This window comes from Nyctereutes procyonoides, unplaced genomic scaffold, assembly GCF_905146905.1.
Source record: "Nyctereutes procyonoides isolate TBG_1078 unplaced genomic scaffold, NYPRO_anot_genome, whole genome shotgun sequence".
NCBI lineage: Eukaryota > Metazoa > Chordata > Mammalia > Carnivora > Canidae > Nyctereutes > Nyctereutes procyonoides.
In genome coordinates this window covers 43,485,721-43,507,810 of record NW_026575131.1, presented here as the reverse complement: position 1 = coordinate 43,507,810, position 22,090 = coordinate 43,485,721, and the positions used below count along the sequence as shown (strand labels likewise).

The window sequence follows — 22,090 nt, the reverse complement described above, 5'->3', positions numbered from 1 at the left end:
AGAAATAATCTGATATTTAATCAGCCAGTAGCTTTTCTCTCTCATTTCACTTTCCTGCTATTCAGTACAGTGATAGCTAAAGTGTGTAATAGAACTAGCATACCGTCATACAGATCTTCTAAATCATTCTGGGAAGGTCACTGTGCTTACGGTGTGGTTTTGGTTTTGAGAGTTTCGGGGTGCATTTTAAGGCTATGCAAACCCAGGATGGTGTACATAATTTGATCCCTTTATAACCAGACTGCTTGACTCCCTAGGCCTCCTGACTTCCTGGGCCCGCCCGAGGGAAGTATTCCACTCTCCAGAGAGTTCGTTATTGCTGCCAAGGTTCGCTTAACTATTGTTCTCTTGTTTCTCTTTGGATAAAGATGGCTTCTGTTAGAAGTGGGGGGTGGGGGAACCCCCATCATGTACACTGACAAATCCAGGGCACAGTGCTTACTGATCTGGCTCACTGCGCGTGTCTGGAGGGTGGACGAGTAGCATCCTTGCCTACTGCAGTGACTTTCCCTATAGCACTGACCCTTCCATCTTTCCACAGGGAGACTGGAACAAAGCCTTGTGCCTTCACTCTTTGTATTTGAAAAGACTCACTCACCTTATCTGTTGCCTCTCTATGTAGTTCAGCCAATGCTACCCCTGAGTTTGAAGGCCGAGGAGGTGATGACCTTGGCACAGAGATTGCTAACACCCTCTACCGGATATTTAACAACAAGAGCAGCGTTGACCTGAAGTCCCTCTGCATTAGTCCCCGGGAGCATTGCTGGATTCTCTATGTGGACGTGCTGGTACGTATCACGTTGCTGTACTGGCCACACTGTCTGCCTCTGCTGGAGGCCAGTTGGCCTACTTTCCTGCTGGTGCTTTTTCCCTCTTCAAGTGGATGAAGTTCCTTCAACTTTCAGCTTCCAGGGGAAGATTAGACTGAAAAAACATGATGTCCTATAATAAATTTTTATTTATTTTTATTTTTATTTTTTTTCTATAATAAATTTTTTAAAATTAAATACAATGCACATACCATAGCATACATATAATACCGTCCTATAGCAAAAATCACAAAACAGTCCTATCATGGTAGCACCTAAAATTACCCACTGGGTTTGTCAGGGAAGGAAAGAAAAATAAAAAACAAGAGATGCTCTCAAGATGGTATCAGATGGAGGTGACGGGCAGAAGTTAGACAAGTTGGTGTATTCTACTTGGAATGCGGATGAGCTTTTTTTTAAAAAAAAAGATTTATTTATTTGAGAGAAAAAGTGCACACGGTGTGCAGTGGGGAGGGGCAGAGGAAGAAGGAGAGAGAAACTAGCCGACTCCATGCTGAGTCCCGAGCCCTCTGTGGACTCAGATCTCACAGAAGCATGACCTGAGATCATGACCTGTGCTAAAACCGAGAGTCGGAGGCTTAACTGACTACACCCCAAGGATGAACTCTTTATTTATTTATTTTTTTTACTTTATTTTTTTTATTTTTTATTTATTTATGATAGGCACACAGTGAGAGAGAGAGGCAGAGACATAGGCAGAGGGAGAAGCAGGCTCCATGCACCGGGAGCCCGACATGGGATTCGATCCTGGGTCTCCAGGATCGCGCCCTGGGCCAAAGGCAGGCGCTAAACCGCTACGCCACCCAGGGATCCCAGATGAACTCTGTATATGCATTTTCATGTAGACCCTTTGGCTCTTTCATGAGCAGGCACTGCTATCTTCCCCACTTACAGGTGAGGGAACTGAGGCTCGGAGAGGTACAGTGACCAGCCCAAGAAGTCTCAGCTTATGAGTAGTGGTATCGGGGTCAAAGCTGCGTCTGTTTAATGCCAGTGCCTGCTCTTGATCTCAGTAAGCCATCGTCCTTTGAAAGCACGCTGTAGCCCACCCGCTTTGTGTCCCTGGCTTCCTGGGGGAGGACTCTGAGACCCTGCCTCCTCCTCTGATTCTGCTCCTACAGGAGTCTCTCTGGTCCAGTCTGCCATTTCCTTCCTGGTGTCTTCCCTCCCAGATGCTCTGCAGCCTGCTTCTGGGCACTGGACAGTAATTTCTCATACTGCTGGCACTAAATTCGCCACTTGTTCATGTAAGGACAGACTCTTGTTGGATCTATTTTATTCCTTTTAGTTAAGTTTTATGAACCTGGAGATTAGTGACTACATCTTCTACTTTAGATTGAAGTCACAAGGCTAAACCATTGACCTAACAGATCCTTTAATGATTCTAAAGATAAAGCAGATTTTGTGGACTGAGAGTGAACTTGGTTATGAGGAGCAACCTGGCTTGTCTCTAAATGTTGGCCCTGTATTAAACAGGGCAGGACTTTCCAGATCCTTTTTCTTTTTCTTTTTTTTAAGATTTATTTATTTGACAGAGAGACATACAGAGAGAGAGAAAGAGAGAGAGTGCACAAGCAGGGAGAGCAGCAGGCAGAGGGAGAAGCAGACTCCCTGATGAGCAGGGAATCCGACATGGGGCTCAATCCCAGGACCCCGGGATCACAACCCGAGCCGAAGGCAGACCCTAACCGACTAAGCCACCCGGGTGCCCCTCCAGATCCTTTTAAATTAATTTGATAATGGATGAAGTACAACTAGCCAAAAGATAGCAGTGGTGATCATTGTCCAGCAGGTCAGGGTTGTTAGCAGTGGTGATCATTGTCCAGCAGGTCAGGGTTGTTCTGGATGCTGGCCCTAGTGGGTAAAAATAATGAAATGACAAAGTCCGTTTGCTTTTCCTCACCTCCAATAAGTGGGATGTACCTTTTCATGCAGTTCTACCAAGCAGTTAATTTTTTAAGTCCTGGTTTTGAGGAGGCAGGAACTGGCAACCTGCAATCCCTACTGAATAAGAGGCAGGTTTCTTAGCTACCTGGGGATGTACAGCCCCACTGTGTGAATTGTAAGGTTCTACCCTGTGTCTGAAGAACATTGTATCTTTTCCTTTCTCCCAAAAAAGCTGAAGACACAAGGGTTGTCGTGCATGGCACTTGTCCTCTGGTGATCCTGCTTTTGTTTCCTTGTCTGTATTTGTGCACACTCGTGGTTTTGTAGGAGGCTGGCCCAGTGAGGGTCCTGATGTGTGGTTTAGTCAAGAGGCCTGTTCTCTCAGTGTAGGCTTTTATAAAAAGGCTGAAGATTGGGACGTTGTCTCAGCTTAGCACCAGTGCCCTCCCTCCATGGGCAGAAGACAGATGGTAAGCAGGTGTCTGAATGGTACACTGTGTCCCTGTCATCTGCAGACCTTTCTTTTAAGACTCCTTGCATTTGGATTTCTTCTCTAGTATTTTTTCCTCAAGGCTCTATTTGTTTTGGAAATAAGACATAAACTTTTGGAATGTTGTCATCCTCAGAAAAGTTTTCTGAGGGCTACTTGGGTGGCTCAGTGGTTGAGCGTCTCTTTGGCTAAGGTCGTGATCCTGGGGTCTTGGGATTGAGTCCTACATTGGACTCCCTGCATGGAATCTGCTTCTTCCTCTGTCTCTACCTCTCTCTGTGTGTCTCTCATGAACAAATAAAATCTTTTTAAAAAAAGAAAAAAGTTTTCTAAAAGCCAGTGTTTGTTTTCAGCCTTGATGGGGATGTGCTTTGTGCATGCAAGTTGGAGGTTTTGTTTTGGGACTAAGTTTTTATCTTACATCTAAAAATATATGGAATACATTGAGTCCATGTTTGAAGCAAGATGGTAGATATCCAGTCTTGTTACAGGAATTAAAAAAAAAAAAAAAAGAATGAATCTCAGTTTATTTTTTACCAGCTGGTCTGGATAGTCCTTAAGCAGAGCACATCTTTCAAACAAATAGTCACTGGGCAACTGTCCTTGTTTTCATGCTTTTATTATAGGTACATTTACTATTCTAGTCAGATGTTCCCCCTATTTCCAGTATTATTATTATTATTTTTTTTTTTACCTCATTTGGCTTATTTTATGAGAGTAGAAATGTAACTTCCTGGAAATGTCACCCTTCTTTGCTCTTCGTACTTCTTTTTCTTTTAATATTTTATTTATTTATTCATGAGAGACACAGAGAGAGAGAGGCAGACGCAGGCAGAAGGAGAAGCAGGCTCCATGCAGGGAGCCCGATGTGGGACTTGATCCTGGAACCCGGATCACACCCTGGACCAAAGGCGGGCGCCAAATGGCTGAGCCACCCAGGTGTCCCGCTCTTCATACTTTAGTGTCATGGTTTTTACTCTGTGTGGGATACCTGTTAGGACTTTGTCACACTGACAGTGTGTAGGCGACCTTTGGTGGGGAGATCAGTCATAAGGCTGTCATGTGATGATCCCTGGGAGTAGTGATGAGGGACTGGCACATGGTCCATGGAGCTGGGCCTGGGGAGGACAGAGAGAGTGGGGGAGTGACTGCAGCACCTGGCAGCTGGCTGTGTGTTGTGCCAGGAGGCACCCAGCCTGAGTGTCTGAGAGGATGGTGAGAGGAAGTCCGGGAGAGCAGGTGTTTTGTGGGGAGACATGTTTTCTCCTTGTGCTTCCTAGCAGTGTGTTTTGGAGGTTTGCCTTATGAAAAGAAAGCCCTCATCCCCAGAAGGCCAACAGAATAAGTTGTGTTGTTCCCCTAAAAGAACATTCTAGGGGATCCCTGGGTGGCTCAGTGCTTGCCTTTGGCCCAGGACATGGTCTTGGGGTCCCGGGATTGGGTCCCGCGTCAGGCTCCTTGCACAGGGCCTGCTTCTCCCTCTCCCTGTGTCTCTGCCTCTCTCTCTCTCTCTCTCTCTCTCTCTCTCTCTGTGTGTGTGTCTCCTGAATAAATAAATAGAATTTAAAAACAACAACAACAAAAAACCAACATTCTAGAATCTGTGCACCTGACAGGGAACAGTGTGTTTATGATTGTGTGTATCCTTCTCTTCTCCAGTTCTCCTCCTTTCCCACCTATGTTACAGGAGGGATTTTTGCCCTGGAGAGGGCAGACACCCATGTCCTGCTCCAGGACCACAGCCCAGGCCCTCTGTAACACAAGTCATCCCGCACCTCCTGTTCTCCCCTGGCTTGTCTGGGCCTATTCTCAGATGCGCTCAGGCTGCTTTGGGTGTCCACGTTGCACCCACTGTCCCCTGCTTCCTGGTTGTACCACTGTGTATAGCAGGAAGATTCCTGCTAGGCTGCACCTGCTTGGCAGCAAGAGAGGAGACTAGGGTCTTTGAGCCCATTAAGTGCTGGGAATGGTGAGGACATGATCTCATTTAGTCCTTGCAGTCATCCCATAGAGAAGCAAAGCTTTGCTCTACTGAGGGAGAACCTGAAGCTCAGAGGGCACATGGCCAGCAAGTGGCAGACCCACACTGCCGGACCTGGGTTACCCCATTGTATGGCGCACCAAGAGGAGCCTGAGTGGGCACATCTGAGGCCTGGAGTGAGCTCGTCCTTTGCACCCCAGGGAGGAAGGTAGGCCAGCTGGCACCTGCCCTTTGGGCAGATCGGGTTTAGCATTCTGCCCTCTTGATTTCCTCTCTTGCTGATAAGCCAGAATGTTGAAAATCAAACTTTGTAGCAGGCCACCGTGTCATGAGCAGGAGGGCTTCTGTGCCCCTAGCTGCCAAGAAAGGGGGGGGGGTGATGTGTTCTCCAGGGTCCCTTCCTGCAGGGAGACCAGACCCCCAGCTGCTAGAGCAGATGTCAGCATTTCCCTTGGACCTTCTTTGCATGAAGCAGGCACTGTGGGACAGCAAAGTGTGAGACAGTGGTCTTCAGCCCTGGCTAATCATCAGGACCATCTCAAGTCTGGAGTAAAATGCACACACCAGAATGTCACTGTGCATGTTTCATAAGCTCCCCAGGTGATTCTGATGCACAGCCAGGGTTAGAGACCTCAGCTGTCAGCGATGCAGATGGAAAACGTGCAGCACACTTCCTCAGAAAGTCTGTGAAGATGGCAACGGGGAAACGAAGGCACAAGCCAGTATTCTTTAGAAGCACTCAGCTCATGCTTACTGTGTGCTAGACACACTTCTAAGGGCTTTACATATATGAACTCATTCAGCCCATGTAACAATTCTGTGAGATGGTTGTGATTTTTACCCTCTGTGAGGCAGAGAGAGGTCAAGTAGCAGCCAGCTGACCAGCAAAGACAGAAATCCTAGCAGTCTGACTCAGGAGTCCAGCCGGAGCTCTTTGCTGTGTGGCAGTCTGTGTCTGAATCACGTGGAGAAGAGGTAGTCCCCTGCTAGGCCAGTGAGCTGCAGTTACAAAGTCGGGTGGTAACATGGGCTGGGGGTGCAGGTGGGGGTGGGGGTGTCCTGTTTTAATGAGCATAATTCTGCCGTGCTGTGGGAACAGCGGCGTCTGCATAAAGAGCAGTTAGAGATGAATGTGATGTGTGAAGGACACACCAGGTATGATTGTCAATTCTGAGTGGAATTTGGAAGGCCCAGGCTTAGGCTGCCTGCTTTCTGTAAGTACCCACAAGGCTGTTTCTTCATGGCAGTCCTTCTGCTGGGCCCTGACGAGAAAGGACTGGACAAACTTGACAGGGTCCAGCCCTCAGGAGAGGAGATAGACTCTAAGCAAAAGCATAAGAGACTAACTACATGACTTTTCTTTCTACATGTGACTGATTCTCCTTCCTTTCTTGGGGTCACCTAGTTGGCTTTGTTCCATAGCCTCAGATCAAGGCATCACTGAAATGAGGACAGAAGGATGTGTCACCTTCCACTTAGTATCAGGCTCTGACCTTTCCTGCTGAATGAGCATGCATAAGCACAGTCCATGCTATTGCTCATGGGCAAGAACTTGGTTTTTAGTCTACCGAACGTGCAGCATGGTGTTTGGTCCATGTTCGAGCATTGGCTATGCGTTGTTAATTACAAATAGGAGGTAACCACAGTCATAACTGTGAGCCTGGTTGCAGCTGCAGCATCAGTGGCCACCCTGACTTAACCTGTTTGGAGGCCAAGTTTATGTCAGCACAGGGGAGAGTCATGCTTGCGGTGCAGTAAGGAGCCATCTGGGACCAAATAAACATGATCATTTCCTCCTTGAATGCAGATCCAACTGGCTAGGGGGCCAGTTAGAGGTCACCCACCACAGGTGGGGGCCTGAGTGGTAGACCCATAGCCCGGACCAGTGGTGACCTCACTTGTGGCGCCTAGGCCAGCACAGCTGCCAAGGTGTCTCTTGCAATGAGGGTGAATGCACCAAGCGTCCTCCAGGACAGCTTCCACATGTTCTTCTCTTTGTTTTGTGAGCACTTTGTCAGTGTTTCGTAGGAACCGGTATCCTTTAACTGAGATGGTACTTAGAGCAAGAAGTGACGTTTGCTTTTCCTCCCTGCTTCACTTCCTGCCTCCCTTAGCTGCTGGAATGTGGTGGGAATTTGTTCGACACCATCTGCATTGCCGTGAAGGCTGCTCTCTTCAACACAAGGTAAGTCTTCCTGGGAACAGCCCCGCACAGAGCCTGAGCAGACACTTATGATGAAACACTTGGGACAGGTGAAGCTCTCAGCACGGGAAGGTAATGAGGGGCTTTAGCATGAAACATGGTGGCACTTCATGGTAAGCTCCAGGTGCGTATATTTCTCTATTTGTTCTTTATGTTATTTTCATAAGTAACCATGTCTCATGTAGAAAAATACTAGGGAACCACAGAGAAGCAAAAAGAGTGGAAAGCAACCACAGATTAACTGTGAGATTATTGGATAAAACTGCTCAGGAGCATGAGTTTTGCCTGTTGTGTAGCCTGCTAGATCCCCAGCACCGTGAGCAATGCCTGACATGTAGTAAATGCTCACATATTCCTTGACTGGACACAGGAATGTTCTGAAAGCAGGACAGCAGCCTACTCTTGGGTTTAAGAGCAGGAAATGGTTCTGCCACTGTGGTTCAGCTTCCCAGCCAGCTGTGTGCAAGGGACATGGCATTAAGCAGTTTAGGAGCTGGCATTTCCTCTGACTGATCATACAGACTTCTCCTCTTCCTTTTTTTTTTTTTTTTTTTTAAGATTTTATTTATTTATTCATGAGAGACAGAGAGAGAGAGGCAGAGAAGCAGGCTCCATGCGGGGAGTCTGACGTGGGACTTGATCCCAGGTCTCCAGGATCACACCCTGGGCTGAAGGCGGCACTAAACTGCTGAGCCACTCGGGCTGCCCGACATCTCCTCTTCCATGCACCAACTTCTTGAAAGAAAGTTGGCAGCATTTGAAAATAAATATGTGGGGCAGTCTGGATGGCTCAGCGGTTTAGCACCGCCGTCAGCCCAGGGCATGATCCTGGGGACCCAAGATCGAGTTCTGTGTCAGGCTTCCTGCATGGAGCCTGCTTCTCCCTCTGCCTGTGTCTCTGCCTCTCTCTCTCTCTCTGTCTCTCATGAATAAATACATTAAAAAAATATTTTAGGGCAGCCCCGGTGGCGCAGCGGTTTAGCGCCGCCTGCAGCCCAGGGTGTGATCCTGGAGACCCTGGATCGAGTCCCACGTCAGGCTCTCTGCATGGAGCCTGCTTCTCCCTCTGCCTGTGTCTCTGCCTCTCATTCTCTCTCTGTGTCTCTCTCTTTTTTTTTTTTTTTAATTTTTATTTATTTATGATAGAGAGAGAGAGAGAGGCAGAGACATAGGCAGAGGGAGAAGCAGGCTCCATGCACCGGGAGCCTGACGTGGGATTCGATCCGGGTCTCCAGGATTGCGCCCTGGGCCAAAGGCAGGCGCCAAACCGCTGTGCCTCCCAGGGCTCCCTTTCTCTGTGTCTCTATGAATAAATAAATAAAATCTTAAAAAAAAAAAATCTTTTAAAAAAAGAAAAAAAATATGTGGGCCAGGGTTTTCATGCCATAAGAGAGCTTACATTAAGGGAATGGGGGTCCTAGAGTATAGAACATGAAAATTAGAGACTTCTAGGGCATAGTCTAAGGAATTAATTGGATAAATGAGCAAGGGTATTATTCTAGGGTGTTCATTGCAGCTTCTTTGTAATGGTAAGAAGTTAGGAACAGCCTGAGTATCCTAACACAGGGGATTGAACTCTGCCCAGCAGCCTATTTAGGGGTTTGTTAATACAGAAAACCAGACACTAACCATGATCCTCTCATCTCATTTGTTTTGTTATATTTTACTTTCGGCAGTTCTTATGAATATGTCTGGATGGTTGGATAGATAGATATGTATATCCCCAAATGGGCATTGCGATGATTTTCTAGTGCTCCTATTATAGGTGACTTAATATTTATCTATATTTTAGAGGTCTTATATGGTAAATTTAGACTACCTGTGTTATTCAAAGGGAAGTTAAATAAATTTAAGTCCGACATTGCAGGATGGAATATTTGCTGAGAATGAAAGCTGTATAAGTCCCCCACCCTGAGCAATGCCACTAGACTTGGGGCTGAGATCAGTCAGGAGGTGGGCCTAGCACTCGTGTCCACAGTGGGGCCCAAGCACCTATGCCATTGCAGCAGCCTGTGCTGGGGTTCTATTGGAGAAGAAAGGAAGTTGCCATCTGTTGTGCCTTGAGCTTCAGAAATCACTACCCATCTGCCAGCTGGTTTCCATGGGCACTAGGAAAAGGAAAGAGTAGAACCAGAAGGCTGTTTAGCTGTGGGGGAAGTGTTGGGCAAACTGTACATCAGGATAGTGAAACCCAGCTGCTCAGGTTGGGGAGGACACCTGTTGTAGGCATAGCCATAAGTCTCCTCCCCAGAACAAGAACAGCCCTACTGTAGCAAGGGATGTGGCTATGTGAGGTATTGGGTCCTGGTACATGGAAAGACGTTTTGGAGAATCCATGTTATTTAGAAGAGGAAAGGCCATTCTCAGTCCTTCAGCTGAACCAGGTTGGGGCCAAAGTATTAGGAAGATGTGTGTCTGTGTGTGTGTGTGTGTGTTTGCACACACTCATTTTTTAACGTACCAATCAGAATTCAAACTGGTTACCTGACTTGCTCAAATAGAATGTTACTTGATACTTAACACCTTAGGTGCCCCTGACATGGAGGCTTTGAGCTAGGGCAGACCCTAGCAGGACCCCTTGGTTCCTGCAGACATTCCCTGGCTGCAGCTCATCTGCTGTGGATGTGGCCTTGTGTAGGGACAGCCAGCAGGGCTAGACTCATAGAGGGCTTTTGTTAGAGGAGCAAGGCAAAGCACCAACACTGTTTCCATTACGTAGCTGAAAGGACCATCTCTTCCTTCCTGACTCCTGTATCCCAGATGGGGATGGACGGACTCTACGGGTTAAATGTGTTTTCCAGAACCCAGCTCAAGAAACAGAATGTTGCCAGCCCTACCCCCCCAGAAGCACTCTCACCATCCACCCCCATGCAATCATTACAGCCACTGAGGATAACCATTGTCCAACAGTAGAATGGTTTTGTACTTGATATAAATGAAATTACACAGTGAGTTCTCTTTTGTGTCTGCTTCATTCACTGAGCATTATGTTTTGAGACATCTGTATTGTGGCCTGTAGTCATAGTTTGATTTATGCTGCATGGTGGCCCATTGTGTGACTGTGCCACAATTTATCCATTCTACTGTGGATGAGCATCTGGGTAGTTTCCAGGTTTTGGCTGTTCCAAACATGAACATTTTTGTATTTTTCTTGCGCATATTTACCCACTTCTGCTGGATACGAGTGAAAATTTTGGATCATGAGACATGGCTATGTTTGGTTTTAGTAGGTACTGCAAAACAGTTTTCTAAAGTGCTTTTACTAGATGGTACTCTCACCAGCATTGTATAAGCGTTCCGGGTTGCTTCACATCTTTGCCAACTCAAGTTTTTTTGGGGGGCAGAAGGGGGTTTATCTTTTTAGTATCTGCCATTTTGGCATATGTCCTAGTATCATATTGTAGTTTTAATTTGTATTTCCTTGATGAATTTTTAAGTTGAATACCTCTTTGTGTGTTTGTTGGCTACTTGAGTAGCCTCTTTTATGAAGTCTCTGTTCAAGTCTGTCTTTTTGCCTATTTTTCTGTTAGGTTGTTAGTCTTTTATATTTGGTAGGAATTTTTTTTTTTTTTTACCTGCAGTAGGAATTTTTTACATAATATGTCAGCTCCTATGTATGCACACATACACACACACACACGCACATTTGCAAATATTTCTCCATTCTGGAATATCTTTTCAACTTTTTTTTTTCTTTTTTAGATTTTTTATTTATTCATTTGAGGGAGACAGAGCAAGTGAGAGCATGAGCAGGGAGCCCAACATGGGGCTCAGTCCCAGGACCCTGAGATCATGACCTGAGCCAAAGACAGAGGCTTAACCAACCAAGCCACCCAGGCACCCCATCTTTTTAACTTCTAAATGATGTCTTTTGACAAACAGAAGTTCATATATATTTTTTTTTTATTTCAAAACATTGTATAGAAAGAGGGCCATTGAGAAAATGATTTATTCTGCCTAGAGGTGATTATGCTCTTCTGAAAGTAGTACATCAGCCTGAGGTGGAAAGATTGTTTTCATTTCTAATATCCATTTAATCCAGATGAAAAACAATAAGTGCAGCTTGTGTTCAGAGGGTCTGGCCAGTGAAATGACACAGATCATGTTTATCCCTTTTAGACCACACTGGAGAAGTCCCCAAGGGGGAACTTCTCCACTAGCTTATATAGCTCTTTCCAGAATAAAGAAACGTTAGCTATTAATGTTTTCTTAGGCCTCAGGCTTTTTCATCAGTCTTCAGCAGCACTTTCTAATACCTTCCAGAACGTGGTCTTCACTTACATGAGTCTAAATATGTTAATTTTGACAAATGTGTATCTAAATATGGAGCAGATGGACACATTGATGGTATTTATGGGCAGAGAGTTCTCAGCGGTTGCCTTATGGTGACCCATGCTTTATTTTCATCATTGCTTTATCTTCATCATCTGTTCACCTGCCAGCATGTTGAAAGTGGAAAGGTTGGTCAATCTCAGAGAAAATACAAACACACCTACATTATTCTTCTTTGGTTTTCTAGTTTCTCTGCCCTTGCATAGGCAGGTGCTATTATGCTAGCCATGGTGTGGAGCAAACGCTGCTGTGGGGGCTAGAAGGCCTGCATTTAGTCTTGGTTCTAACTATCATTAGTGCTATGACCTTGAACAAATAATTAAATCTCATTCATTAAATGAGTCCCTCCTTGTGTAAGATAGTGTGTTAGACTCTAAGGATGGGGAAATGAGTACAATATTGACCATAATTTCATTTGTCTTATTCTGTCTTTGGGGGAACATAACTGAATAACAGACAATTAAAATGTCCAGCTCTATTTCATTCCTTTTTTTTTTCTTCAGTGAAATAATAAACACAAAAGTATCCCAGTAAACTCTAGAGGATTTTCCAAATATATGATGTTATTTTATTGTAGCTTATTCTATAGGCACACATAATTTTCTGTATTCAGAATACCTTCAATACAAAGGCTTCAAATGTCAAAGGTTTCTGGTTAACAAATTTCTACATGGAAGTAACAAGATAAAGACCAAAAAGAATCTCATGTAATAACAGATCACATTCACTAACAAGTCCCTTATTTCCCCTGTGTAATTTTAGTATGAAGGGATTCACTTTTAGGTTAAGATTCTTTGCTTTGTTCACAGATGGCACAATATAAAAATCTGTGCAGTAGATTTCTTCAACATGATTGAATCTATTGTTTTTTTTTTCCCCTTGTGGTAAGCCCTTTTTGTGGTCTGTTCAAGAAATCTTTGTCTACTCCAAGGTCATGAAGATGTTTTTAATTTTTCTTCTAGGAGCTATATTTTATCTTTCCTCTTTCTCTGTAGTCTATTTGGTATGGATTTTGTTTATGGTGTGAGATAGGGATCATTTTTTTTTTCTCCATGTGCATATCTGATTGACCAAGGATCATGTTTAAAAGTCCTCCTTTCTTCAGTGCTCTGCAGGATTGCCTGTGCACTTTTCACAGAGATGGTAGAGATGAGAATGATAAAGTACAGGTGGGGTGTGACTTTATCTTGTAAGATGCAGGAATTCTGACTCCTATTCTCAGTCTCAAGAAAAAGAAGTTCTCTTTCTCCTCACAGTAATTGGGAACTTTAATTGTGCTTCTGCTCCTAGGATACCAAGAGTTCGTGTTTTAGAGGATGAAGAGGGGTCCAAGGACATTGAACTCTCAGATGACCCTTATGACTGCATCCGGCTAAGTGTGGAGAATGTCCCTTGCATTGTCACCCTGTGCAAGGTATGTGGTTGTATCTGATGGTTTTTGAATTCCTTGTGGGTCTCCTTCAATCCCAACCCATTAAGCTTATTTAATAGGTTGAGAAGTTTTAGTGTCACAAACCATGTAGAAGTAGCTTTAATCTAAATCTAGTAATTTGGTTATATTAGAAACCACTATATGAAAAAAAGAAAAAAGAAACCACTACATGAGCAGCTCTTTCTTTTTCTTTTTTAAATTGGAAGCTATGATGGAGTCCCAGGAGTACAGGAGTGAGTTCATAGTAATAGTAGCCAGAATTTCTTAAGTTCCTCCATACCAGGCATTTCACTAAAACAGCCTGTGTGCGCATTTCCCTTAATTTCCTCAATTCTATGGGGTCTAGGCTGGGTGAATAATAATAGGGAGATTGAAAGCTGAACACTGTCCCCTCTTTAGGCCCCAGCGTCCACATCTATGAAATGAGGGGTTGGAGCAGGATCTGGGTATCTATTATGTCAAGTGTGTTTTTGTTTTTTAAGATTTTATTTATTCATGAGACACACAGAGAGAGAGAGAGAGAGAGAAAGGCAGAGACATAGGCAGAGGGAGAAGCAGGCTGCATACAGGGAGCCTGATGTGGGACTCGATTCTGGGTCTCCAGGATCATGCCCTGGGCTGAAGGCGGTGCTAAACCACTGAGCCACCCAGGCTGCCCAAGTGTGGTTTTTACATTAGCGCAGAGGCCTGTGGAGCCTAACCTGTGGCTGATGCTGTTGTGTACTGAGGCCTGTTTTGGCTGAGACTATCCCTGATTCCACACAGGATTCATATAAAAATAGGACTGAATGAGTCACGTTTAATTCCCCTGAAATCACTTCATGAACCTGGAGTATGGGGAAGCATTGGGAGTGACCAAAGCTACCTACACTTGACTCATTATTGAGCGTGCCTCTGGCTTGCACCCTCTTGATTCATCTTTGTCATCGGTGAAACATCATGTGGCTTCACATGCCAGTTTCTCCCCGCGCCCCTCTGTTGGAGACTCTTAGTAGCTTTTGACTTAGATGATCTCTGAATTATGGCTCTCACCCCACCCCCATCCCATATTATTTTCTCATGCTTTTGTAATTTTGCTTCCACAGTGGTCTGTGATAGAATTGTTGAGCATTGCTTTAGGTGTTTTCCATATGAGTACAATCTAAAATAAAATCTTGAATGGCAGTTCTTCGCTGGTGTAGATATTCCTTCACAAAGGTATCAAAGATGGGGTTCTGGGATGTGTATTACCCATTTTTGTACTCTGCCGCCCTGACTTTGCAGATTGGCTATCGGCATGTAGTGGATGCTACTCTTCAGGAGGAGGCCTGCTCTTTGGCCAGCTTGTTGGTGTCTGTGACCAGCAAGGGAGTCGTAACATGCATGAGGAAAGTGGGAAAGGGCAGCCTGGACCCAGAGAGCATCTTCGAGATGATGGAGGTGAGGCTCTGACTCTGAGGCAAGTGTAGGCACCTGACCAGGAGTGCTTGCTGGATCTTGCCCCCTTGACTGCACCATGGGAATTCTCCCTTTGCACCCTTGACCCTAGACTTAGAGCTTGGAGAATAGCTGGTATAAGTTGGTTGTCTACTAACTTAGCCAAGGGTGGAGGTGGTGAGGGCCCTGGACCGGGAGGTAAGGAACCTGTCAGTAATTGTTCCTTGTCCTCTCCCTCTCTGATCTCACACTTCCATGTCTCTGGATGAAAGTGTTGCGCTGATAATATAGAGTCGCTTGTAACTCCAAAATCCTTGGCTTTTGTGATCTGATGAGGGAACTGGATTCCTGCCTGACTGCTTCCTGTCCTTTGAAGGGAATGAGTAAAGGTGGAGCCAGGGGCTGAAGGATGGCCATCTCCGCACTTCTTCATAGGTCTAGAAGTGTTCAAATGGAGACAAATGTGAAATCCTTCCAGCTGCCTCAGGGTGGATCACTCCCCACAGGTCTCAGGCTGTTTGGCCACACCGACTATTAGGGTGCTTTCCAGCTTAGTGCTGATTGGTTGATGTGTGTGTGTGTTCCTTACTGGCCTGAAAGCTCCCCCGTGGCAGGGACCACCTGTGTCTTCCCAGACTCATCTTCCCCCACATCCACCTTGACTTTCCAGAAGTCTTCGAAGACCCGGACACAGCCCTGCTGAATTACCGGGGACAGAGTCAGCTGGACCCAGGTTTTTTGCTTTGGGTAACCACAGTTCACCCTCTTCCTTCATTCTTAGAAATAGTGACTTTTCACTGAAGACGCTAAGCATTTAATGTCCGTTTTCTCTTCTTATCGTCTTACTTGAAAGCAAAACTGGGCAGTGTATATGGTGTCAAGAACTCAGGCATGAAGATGTACTGCCCCACTGTACGTCCTGGCCCTGGGCCACAGCTTGCTCCATCTCAGAGTGTGGCAGCAGTAGTGGTGCCTGCCACGAGCGTGTTGTGAGGAGCCAGTGAGGGTGTGGAGGTGAAGCATATGGCACAGTGTGGGCCTGCCCGGAGTACTCAGGAAACGTCTCTGAGTGCTCTCTTCAGCTCCCTGAGCTCATGTGTCTGTAGCCGTGCGTGGCAGTGGTATTCTTCATGGCCGGTTGGTTATTTGGTTAGTTGTTTTTTTTTTTTTAAATAAAAACACTTAAAATACTTTATAAGTTCTGCCAAAGGCTTCTCTAGAGAACTGGCTTGTCTTAGAAGGAGCTCTTTCCCCACCCCCTGGAGAATTTTATGAGAATTCCAGTGTGTAAAACAACAAAAGTGATAAGTAATAGCGAAAATTTATTGTGTGCTTACTGTGTGTCTGGTACCCTGTTTTTAGTGCTTTAAATGTATTATGTCATTGAGTCTTCAGCCATCCTTTGAGGCAACTACTATTGTTATCCTTAATTTTATAGACATGGAAATTGAGATGTGTAGCAGATGAAGTAACTTGCCTATGGGGTTCCCAGCTCATAAATGCTGGTGCTAGGATTCAAACCCAGACGGTGTGCTTCCAGAACCGTCCCCCCACCCCCTGCAGCCACACTGAGCTATTTTCACCTTATACACCAGGTCTGCTGTAGCTGCTGTGGTCAGAGCTCCATCTGGTGAGCCGAGCTGCATCCTCCTCTGTGGCTCCATGAATGAGGTCTACAGACCCTGCTCAGGGGGACCATAGCCCCATGGCCCTGTGTCACTGCTCTGGCCTCATAGGGATGCAGCGATCCAGAAGTGACTTGCGATGCTTAAAACATTGGGATGGCTATGCAGGCCACTTTCCCAAACTCTACCATCACATTCAGACCTCCCAAGTCCTGATGTCCTGTCTCATCCCCTCTTATCCTCACTCCCCACTTTCATTTATATGAACAGTCAGTACCCTTATCTGATTGACATTTTTTCTTTCTCTTGTGTTACAGTAAAATAAATCTTTCCACCGTCACTTTGGCCCTTCAGCCTGACTTTGCATTTCATACCATTGATCATTTCCCACTTTTAGACTGAGATATTTTCGTATAAGTTTCCAATAATATCTGGAGTCTCATCCTGTGTTACACTTAGGGTCTGGGGATAGGGTCCCTGTAACTAAAAGATTGGGGCGGGGGTCTAGGCCTGGAGGTCTTCCTTGCCTGACATTGCGGAGAATGGAACCAATGGCACAGTTGAATTAAAACTGCTATGGAGGGATCCCTGGGTGGTACAGTGGTTTGGCGCCTGCCTTTGGCCCTGGGCACGATCCTGGAGACCTGGGATCGAATCCCACGCCGGGCTCCCGGTGCATGGAGCCTGCTTCTCCCTCTGCCTATGTCTCTGCCTCTCTCTCTGTGTGTGTGACTATCATAAATAAATAAAAATTAAAAAAAAAAAAACTGCTATGGAAACATAGAAGACTCGATGACATGGAGACTTGTTGGTTCATCATAGTCTTAAAATGGTCTGTGAGCTCAGAATAACAGTTTCATAAAGAAAGATTTTTTTTTTAAAGATTTTATTTTATTTATTCATGAGAGACACAGAGAGAGAGGCAGAGACACAGGCAGAGGAGAAGCAGGCTCCATGCAGGGAGCCCGACGCGGGACTCGATCCCAGGTCTCCAGGATCACGCCCTGGGCTGCAGGCAGCGCTAAACCGCTGCGCCACCGGGGCTGCCCAAGAAAGATTTTTTATATATTAGTTTTGTTTTCAAGTGTTTCCATGTGGCTCCTGTGTCAGGCTAATTAGGAACTCTGTGGGTCGTCTGACCTCTTGACATGTCTCAGTTCCAACATTCTGTTCCTTTAGCATCTCTGCATGGCAGCAACGCCTAAGACCTGATCCCGGTGTCAGCTCAGTCCCATCTGAGCTGCTCTGTGTAGAGATTTGGTGGCAGGTGAATGAGAACCTGCTTGTTCAGACGTGTCCCCAGACCGTCTATTCCTTCATTAGACAGACTCTTGATTCCCCGTGGCCTCCCTCTGCCTTCTTACTACAGTACAGTGGGACTTGGCAGTACCAGGACCAGATTTGTGTTTTGTTTTTTTGTTTTTTTTGTTTTTTTTTCCCAGGACCAGATTTGGTTGACTGTTTTGCTGCTTGTTGTAATGGCAGCAGGAGTGCTAAGCGTGAGCTAATGGCTGAGGCTGCCTTTGCTGCTTCCTGCTGGCTGCCTGGGGGTGGCATTTTTTTTTCTTTGTTTTTATTTTTAGTATGAGAGTTTTCCAGAATGTATCTGTTATGTTGTTGTTGGGGGTTTGTTTTTGTATTGATATGATCCATTAAATAAAAGCCCTGTAAGGCAGATGGAATGTGTACAGTTGGGAATGGCTAGCAGGCATAGAGGGAAGCTTCCCTGGCCAGTGTGTATGCCTCACCAGTGGGTATATGCCTTCTTTTGTCCTACAGACTGGCAAGCGAGTGGGCAAGGTGCTGCATGCCTCCCTGCAGAGCGTCCTACACAAGGAGGAAAGCCTGGGGCCCAAGAGACAGAAAGTTGGATTCCTGGGGTGACTTGCACATCAACACAAATGTGGGGTGTTTGTTATTTTGCTTTCCTCTTAAGCCGCAGTTTGTATATATTTTTCTTATCTATTATGAATTTGAGCTGCCATTTGTACCTGTAAAATTAAAGTATATTTTCTAGTTTGGTTTGGTACGGCTCGAGTTCTTCAGCAATAATTCAAGGTGCCATTTTGTGACCCCCTGTAAAGTCTGGCCCTGGTCTAATGAATGATAACCAAATCCAGAGATCTGCTCCCAAGGAGATTTCTCTGGCCATGCCTCTCCAGTGAGACTCATTTATCTCCTGCTATAGGAATTCAAAACAGGGATCCCTGGGTGGCGCAGTGGTTTGGTGCCTGCCTTTGGCTCAGGGTGCGATCCTGGAGACCCGGGATCGAATCCCACGTCGGGCTCCCGGTGCATGGAGCCTGCTTCTCCCTCTGCCTGTGTCTCTGCCTCTCTCTCTCTCTCTCTCTCTCTCTCTCTCTCTGTGACTATTGTAAATAAATAATAAAAAAATAAAATAAAATAAAAAGGAATTCAAAACAACAACAAAAATACTAGAATAAAGACCTACCAGAAAGTTTAAAGGAAATGCCTATGATATATAATGTTTCTCCTGTGGAGCTTTCAAAATAAACACATACACACACACACACATGTACACATGCACACGGTTCATTCTCTTTGTGGATTTGGTGCTTCTGGGAGAGGACAAAGGAGGCACATGCCCCAGGTACACACCCATGGCTTCTACCTGGCTGGTGAAGCTACCTGAGTCCTGGGGAAGCCAGTTCTTGCTTCCTGCCCTCCAAGAAATCCACAATGAGCTCCCTAGGGTCCAGGGTTTTAGCGGCTATGTTGGTCCTTAGCTAAATGTCCTTATCACTCTTGTTTTGAAATTGCTCAATATTTTATAACCACTCCCTGGTGTTTTCATAAGATTTCCTTGTTTTATCAGCACGAAGAAGGCTGCTTTAGAGATGTTGTCATTTGATTACTCAGCCTGCCTTCATACTCTGGGGACGGAAGGGAAGGCCATTCTTAATGGCCCCACAAGGCTACTTATAAGCCTGTATTCTACTCACAGCACAGTGTGTTGGAATTCAGTCTGTTTACAGGTTGAGCAATCTTTAGTTTTTTCCAAACTCCCCAATCAATCTTAAAAAGCCCTGGGGAAGGAGCTGATTCATGAAGGGTGAGTATTTCAGCCATAGCATTTGCTCTCTGTGTTTCAGTGAGACAAATGGGGTGAGGAGTTAGGAATTTATTGCCTAATGGAAGGAACATAATGTGAGCTAAAGCCCTTGAAGCCTGGTTCCAGAGGTCCTGGCATGGACACCTTCTACTGGCATGGTGAGGTCCATCCTTGTAGAGAGAAACAGCTGCCTTGGCTCAGACTTGGAGCTGCTGCCCTCTTGAGAACACAACCTAGGTTTTCATTTTAAAAAAAAATGTTTTTCCAGTGATTTTTCCCTCCAGGCGCTGTGACAGTGCTCTGACAAGGCAGCAATTAGTCTGTTACTCCTCCCCTGTTCCTGGCTGACTGCCTGTGATGGAACAGTGACAGTGGTCAAGATGCAGCTAGTTTTCAGTCAAGTTCAGAAGCTTCAGTCCTGATGATTAAAGATATCAGATAGATGAGTCTTTGCCAGGCTAAGCAGTTATAGTGAAAATGGGACAAGAAATAAGTTAGCATCTGTCTCTGCCACAACCTTTCCTAGGCCACCCCTGTGTGTGAGAGGCACACATCACATGTGATATGGAACCCCCAGTGAGCAAGGTCTGTCCAGGAGAGGCATTTATTGGAAATGTGTGATAATTGCAGCTCTCAGAATAAGGAAAGAGACTTGGAAAAATACAGTCCTGGAGAGACCCAGTGCTTCATCCAGCAGAAGCAAGCAGGGCTGTTGTTAGTGGCCATTAAATAAACATCAAGGAATGCAAGGTTACAGAATATTCAGATTGGTTCTATTGTTTTTGTGACTTCTCGATCTCCCAAATCATGTCAATTGAAGCCTGCAAAATACATCAGTTTAGAATATTAGCCCACTCAGCCTTGAAGTATGCGCAGCCCCAAAGTGCTGGGGACTTAACCGCCTCCCAAGGCAACCCACAGCCACTAGGGGGCAGCAACCGGTGGAGAAATGCTCCGGTTGATCCTTGGGTGGACAGTTCTGAGAGCTCTTTTGAAACATTCAACAAGCCACGCCGCCGAGCCACGCTGGTGGTGCTCATGACTGTGGTAAACCCTTTCCTTCCTGGTTTACCCTCCTCAGTCCTTCCCTCCTGTTCCCTGTTGGGACCACCTCCCAGATAAACTGCCAAACACAAGCCCTTGTCTCAGGCGTTGCCTTGGGGAGTGACTCCGACTAAGCCTTTGGTACTAGAAGTGGCGTTGAAAAGCAGACCCTCCATATGTGTCTTGAAAACTAGAGCAGTCTTGGCAGATGGCAGCAAAGGCCCTGTGGGTGGTGGCAGGTGCGTCGGCGATAAGGTAGGCCATCCTGTAGTTGTCGGCGTTACCAAGTCTGGCCTCTGGTGGGTTGGGATGAGGTCCAGGGGAGAAAGTGTTGGGTTGTGAAAGAATGCTCTACCCCATGGAAGCATGGAGTCAGAGGTAATTATAAGAGTTGTTTAGTTGAACTGGCTTCTATTAACTATGGAAAGGCATTTAAAAAAAAAAATGAAAGGCTCATCGGCTATCAACTTGTGGTGTGTTCTGAAAACCAGAGGGCCTTCACGGTGCAGTTTAAAGAGACGAGCCTGCAGCTGCTGGGTAGAATGTGCTGACATTCACATTTTGTGCAAGAGCTTCAAAGCCATGAAGGAGATAAGCTGCCTTCTGGGCTGGCTTTCCTTGCCAAAGTCAGGGCTTTTGTCAGGACAGGAAAGGAGTTGGACCTGGGTTAAAGACAGGATCTTCATCCCTAGTAATGTCCTGGATGCTTTGAGCAGCCAGCCACCATCCCCTAGCTGCGAGAGTGCAGCTGTTTCCTGAGTCTTTTTCCATGCAGACTATACGTGAGGCAGATGTCTCAGGAGATGGTATTTGTTAACCTCTGTCCCACCTCCCCTCGTTTCCAGACCAATGATTAGGGTCCTATGACAGCCCAGCCTGAATAGGGGATTATAGTCTCTGCTGTGGGAAGAAATAGATTACTCACTGAAATAATTTCAAGACCTGGTTTAGCATATACCAGCGAAATAGCAGCAGGGGTGGCTCTTGAGGGTACTGGACCAGGGCCGTGGCTAAAAAGGAGTTTAATGTCCTGGTAAGGAGGTCCGGGTTGTTCCTAATTCGCTGCTGGGATAGTCCCCTGGAGTTGAGACCTGGTGATCACCGGACCAAATGAGGAGGAGATACCAGAACTGAGCACACGGAAAAAGCTACGACTCTTCTCAGAGATCCCTAGGAGACAGGAGGTCCCAGAGCAAACTGTTGCTCCTCCCATCGGAGAGACCAACAAACAAATACAGAGAGCCACAACTTACTGGGAAACCAGGGAAGAGAAACCTGGACTATAACTGGCAAATTGCTGGTGGTTTGGTGTAGATGGCTCTGAGAGTTAAAAACTCCAGGGGGACCCAGTCACCAAGGACCCCCATACTTTTGTGAGTTTTATCTCCAGGAGCTCAACCTGCTTCTCAGTTTCCGAGAAAAATCCTCTCATGCTTCTAGCAGGTGGTGGTGGAGGGGTGGGGAGAGGAGGGGAGGGATGATTTTGCAGTATAGCCGAGCACTCTGTTCTTCATAAGGCCTGCCCTCAGGAGAAACTGCTTAACCAGAGCCTAACTGACTTGGAGGAAGGGAAATACCCAACTCAAGCCCAGTCTAGCCATCCTGTCCCACCTAGGGGTATGAGTGTGTGGCAGAGGGCGTCCGAGTTGCGGAGCTGAGAAGCAGTGTGAGGTTTACAGTCCAGGGGCATAGGTACACTAAAAGACAAACCTGGCCATACCATGAATCACTTCCCTTCCTCCACACCTCATTGGCACATTACTAAAGGCCCATTTAC

General features: G+C 45.9%; 1 protein-coding gene across 2 annotated transcripts in view; it reads left to right on the top strand.

Moving 5' to 3' along the window:
• The window catches only part of EXOSC7 (exosome component 7), a 37,306-nt gene extending 19,089 nt beyond the window's left edge, over positions 1 to 18,217 (top strand). Inside the window, exons 4-9 of one of the 2 annotated variants that reach the window (XM_055343441.1) lie at positions 258 to 327; positions 623 to 788; positions 7,303 to 7,373; positions 13,014 to 13,137; positions 14,419 to 14,574; positions 17,976 to 18,217. In XM_055343441.1, coding sequence (XP_055199416.1) covers positions 258 to 327; positions 623 to 788; positions 7,303 to 7,373; positions 13,014 to 13,137; positions 14,419 to 14,574; positions 17,976 to 18,080 — 692 coding nt within the window. In that variant the 3' untranslated portion in view covers positions 18,081 to 18,217. The remainder of the gene's footprint in view (positions 1 to 257; positions 328 to 622; positions 789 to 7,302; positions 7,374 to 13,013; positions 13,138 to 14,418; positions 14,575 to 17,975) is intronic. The other variant, XM_055343440.1, reaches the window with a different exon arrangement.
• The last annotated feature ends 3,873 nt before the right edge of the window (positions 18,218 to 22,090 follow it).